At 42.8% G+C, this 4593-nt stretch overlaps 1 protein-coding gene across 2 annotated transcripts; it reads left to right on the top strand.

Annotated features, from left to right (window-relative positions):
- Positions 1–3680: 3680 nt before the first annotated feature.
- On the top strand, positions 3681–4245 carry LOC116755784 (signal peptidase complex catalytic subunit SEC11A-like). 2 transcript variants are annotated; one of them, XM_032635713.1, is made up of 2 exons: positions 3681–4079; positions 4141–4245. In XM_032635713.1, the coding sequence occupies exons 1-2, from the start codon at positions 3690–3692 to the stop codon at positions 4243–4245; spliced, it is 495 nt and encodes a 164-aa protein (XP_032491604.1). In that variant the 5' UTR covers positions 3681–3689. The 2 variants fall into 2 exon arrangements, with proteins under 2 accessions (XP_032491604.1, XP_032491603.1); XM_032635712.1 differs by having other exon boundaries at positions 3681–4184.
- Positions 4246–4593: the final 348 nt, after the last annotated feature.

Below are 4593 nucleotides of genomic sequence, written 5' to 3'. Positions count from 1 at the left end.
TGGTTGTTTTTGTGCTTCAGTATATTGTGACCTTTATCTACATAAAACACGCTTGTAGACAGCTGCAAATGTTTTTAGACTTAGAGATATTCTACCAGCCTGGGGACTCCACTGATTTTGCCACGTTAGGAAAGGATGTGAGCTATGATGTTGGAGGATTCCAGTACATTGAAGGACTGTCACGTAGATTAAATATGTTAAGAGGATTGTGGCTAGGATTGTTTAGGGCAGAACTTTTAAAAAGTGTGTTTGAAACACAAGTTATAGGAGTCATTTTAAGGAGAAAAAATTCCATTATGTACTAACTGTGGGATGTGGTGGGTATTTTTTTGTCTTGGAGATTCATAATATAACAAAGAAACTGTGTTTTGTCCAATTTTGTTTAAACATAGCATTTGCTTATGCTTATAGAGACCATGGTGTGTGTGTGTGTGTGTGTGTGTGTGTGTGTGTGTGTGTGTGTGTGTGTGTTTGTGAAGGAATTTGTAATGAATGATTTTCTAATGTTTCTAAAAAATACAAGGCACATGACCACAACTAATATTCTGTCCTAGGTGTGGATTTTCCATTCAGGTTCTACTGACATTAGCTCTTTTCTTAGAGATCTTTCCAAGCTTTGGGTGGTCGGTTGTAAGTTCACTTTCATGACTTTTTCCAGGCTCGGATCTCCCATACCACATATCATGTGTGTGGGAAGAATGTTCTAGGTTTTATTCTACCTCTTGTTCGCTTTCCACTTGCTAGTTACTTGGACTACACCATCAGCAGGTCCCCCTCACACCACTTTCTCAGGCCATAATTAAGAAATTCAAATGCCAATTGCAAAGATTTTTCTCACATGCTTTTACCTTTTTTGAGCCAGTTGATAATTGTTTCAAAATCATTTCACTCTGGGAATGCCAACTTAAGGTGTCAGGATATTAAAATACCAAAGTTGTATTCCTAGTATCTCAACCACTACTTCTCTGCCTCTATACGTCCCCCTTTCTTTCTTCCTCATCCAAATAATAAACGAGCTGCTATCTATTAAAAATCTACAATGCACTTTATACATTTTATCTCATTTGACCTTTACAATGGAGATTGGGAGAAGTAGCCCCATTTTACTGTTGAGAAACTGAGGCTCAGAGAGGTCAAGATACCTGCTTAAGGTCACACAACTAGTAAGTGGCAGAATAAGAAATTGCATTTGGATTTGTCACACTCCCAATTTTGTATCACTTTCTGTCCTCCTGTATCTCAAATTTGGTATGGGTACCCCTGGATGAGAGCACATGTAAAACTGTTAGCAGTCATGGGGAATCTGCTAGACCATCCACACTATACACTACCTAAACATTATGGGGAGGAAGTAAATATTTTAAAATATTCTCATGGTAAAACAAACTAGCTCATAATGTGGGCTGGAATACATATATTCAAAAGAATTTTTAAAGATGGAACTGAAACTGCAATGAAATCTTGGGTTTTTTGAGGGAGCTTTGAGTCAAGTTCCTAGACTCCTAAGAATATCAGTTTGTTCTATATGGTTCTGTATACCATTAGGGTTACACCATGGAAAAGAAACTTTGCTTATACCTTGCTACTGCCCCTTGCAGAAAACATTATGTAAAGTTCTAAACTCAGTTCTTGTCTAATGTTTTTCGAAATTTTATTATAGTGGTTTCCTCCATTCACATGGTCCTATCTGTAGCTTCCAACCTCTCTTTTGACACATACCATTGATTTGCTTATTCATTAGTTCATGAGAACTTGACTGTGCACCTATTAATAACCTACAGGGTATGTCTACCTCCATGTGTGACTAGAAACATCTAACAAAACACGTAAAAAGGAAATTCCTTATTCACCCCTTCTAAAATGTTCCTTCTCAAAAAATTTTACTGCTCTTTTTCCAATCATTCATGCTTGAAACATGAAAATTCCCTTGGACTCCACGTTTGCCCTCATTATGACGTTTGTAGAGTTGGAAACATCAGCTGCCTAGCTGTCACCCTCCTTTTCCTTTGTGGCTGCCCCAGGTCAGTCCCTTATTGGTCCTTGCTTAGATCAGTGGTTCTCAGATGGGCAATTTTGCCACAACCACCCCCCGCCCCCCAGGGAACAGTTGGCAATGTCCAGAGACGTTTGTTTGTCACAACTGGCATCTAGTGAGTAGAGGCCAGGGATGCTGCTAAACACCCTGTAATGTATAGGACAGCCCCCTACAACACTGAGCCCCCGAAGTCAAAAGTGTTGTGGTTGAGAAACCCTGGCCTGGTCCATGGGAAAATCTTGTTCACTGGGTTCCTTCTCTCTGCTTCTGCTTCATCTTCCATGCAGCTGCCACCTTAAGGTTTCTAAAGCGTATATCTTCTGACGTCATTCCACCGCTGACACCTTCAATGGTTCCTAGCAAACTTCTAAGCCTGTCATTTAAGATTCTCCAAAATAGTTCTAGTTTTGGTTCCCACTCCCTCCCTTCATGCCACACCATCATACCACACTTCTTACACCTGGTCTTCTCCCAGGCGGTATCCTCTACCCTTGAAGCCTTTATTGTTCTCTTCCTCACCCTCACCCCTCCTATCACTGTCTATCAAAACCCTGCCCCTCCCTCCGACCCCCAACCTCAAAGGCTATCTCACTTTCTAAAGCCTTTCCTGATTCCCCCAAATGGCATTAACTCTTCCCAACTCTTCTCTCTATGGGCTGCCGTCATCACCAAGTTGTATTCCCTTGAGGACAGCAGCTGCACCTGGATGCTTGCACTCAGATCCCCACGACACCGAGCCTCAGCTGGCACATTTCAGAGTGGCCATTAAGAAGGGAGAATTGGGAGGAACGCAGAAGGAAGTGGGCATTCGCACAAGGAGGGGCAGAGGGGAGCATGCAGGAGCACAGGGGGTCTGATCACAGTGCCGAAAGCTGACGGCTCAGCTACATCTGCTTTTTGAACTTCCATCTTCCATCATGAGGTCACTGCAGCTGCCCCAGTTCGCTCCTCTTCTCCCCCCTCTTCTTCCTTCTCTCCCTTCCTTCCTTTCTTTCTTTTAGAACATTCATTCTCAAAGAAAGGAGCAGTGATATTACTACCAAGGGGATAAAAATTAATTCTTTGAATATGAAAAAAAACCTTTAGCTATTACAATGGTGTGTGGCCCTCCAAAGCTCCACCCCACCCAAAGAAATCTTATTAATTTCTCTCGTTAGGGATAATTTACATTTTAATTTATGTTTGCTCTTGGCGGGGGGAGGGAGTGGTGGCAATAATTCTATTTAAAGGTTGAGAAGCATTGTATTAGATGTATTAGAAACACTGTATAAGGTGAGGGGTATAAGCATGATGGGCCTACACACACATATATGTTTTTAAAACCCATGGAAAAAAAACAAAACCCATGGAAAATTTTTTAAAGGCTCAATTCTTTCATTTGTAAATAATTAGAGGAAATATAAAGTATTGCCACTTCGGTTGTGATTCACTCACATACTGCTTTCTCCGTTTTGTCAATAAGAAAAACGAGGCGCAGAGAAATGAGCGTATTCGTTCATCAAGATCTCAGTGGAGGAGGGTCCTGTCTAGTGTGAGCCTGGCCCGTGTGCCAGCCGTTCCTCCCGCGGGTCACATCTCGCCCTGTCTTCTGACCGTGTCCCCTCGCCGGCCCCGCCATGGTATTTCTCGATTTTTTGATGACGACGTGCAGCGGATGAACCAGCGGCAGCTCTGTTATCAAGTCCTAAATTTTGGAAAGACTGTCTCCTCGGCACCAGTGCCCCGGAAGGGGTTAACGGTTATAACTGGAAGGGAAAGTCCAGTTGCCGTGGTGCTCGGCGGCAGCACGGAACGTGCATTTCGTAGAGGAGGTTTTCTCTTTCTAGCAAGTCGAGTTGAAGATCATCCCGTAGGAGTGGAAGAAACTGTTGTTTTTAGGATAGAAGGAAGAGAGGTTCCTATAGTTCACCGAGTCTTGAAGATTCATGAAAAGCAAAATGGACCTGGGAAGTTTCTGACCAAAGGAGGTAACAGTGTGGTTGATGCCCGAGGCCTGTATAAACAAGGACAACATTGGCTAGAGACGAACGACGCGAGGGGCTTTGTTCCTTACACTGGGGCTGTGACCATCCTCATGAGTGACTATCCTAAACTTCAGCGTGCAGTACTCTTCTTGCTGGGTTTATCTGTGCTGGTCCATTGTGAGTAAGAAATCTGCCTTGCTGTTCCTGGAAGACGCTGTACTTTTTGTTCCTGAATGTTTGGAGTAGATATCGATCTGTGGCTGGTGGAATGGAGAACACATGTTGGCGCTTCTTGGTAGCCCTGGTTTGCATTAAGTTTATGTTTCCACGCCAGAGTACGTGTGGGCGGGTGCGTGTGCAGGACAGCGTGCACTCGAGGGGACTTTCAATCACAGAATTCCATATGTTGTCATTGTCACACTTTCGCATTTTTGTACATCAGTGAATTTTTTCTATTAAAAGGTTGAGCCAAAAAAAAAAAAAAAAAAAAGATCTCAGTGGAGTGCCTATAAATTCATAGGGTTTTCAAGGTTTAAGAGCACTAACTCGAGTAAAGCACTGATACTTAGGAGCAAGACACATGCTGGGCATCAG

This window comes from Phocoena sinus, chromosome 6 (genome assembly GCF_008692025.1).
Source record: "Phocoena sinus isolate mPhoSin1 chromosome 6, mPhoSin1.pri, whole genome shotgun sequence".
Lineage (NCBI taxonomy): Eukaryota > Metazoa > Chordata > Mammalia > Artiodactyla > Phocoenidae > Phocoena > Phocoena sinus.
The sequence above is the reverse complement of the archived record's forward strand: the minus strand, read 5'-3'. Positions and strand labels throughout refer to the sequence as shown.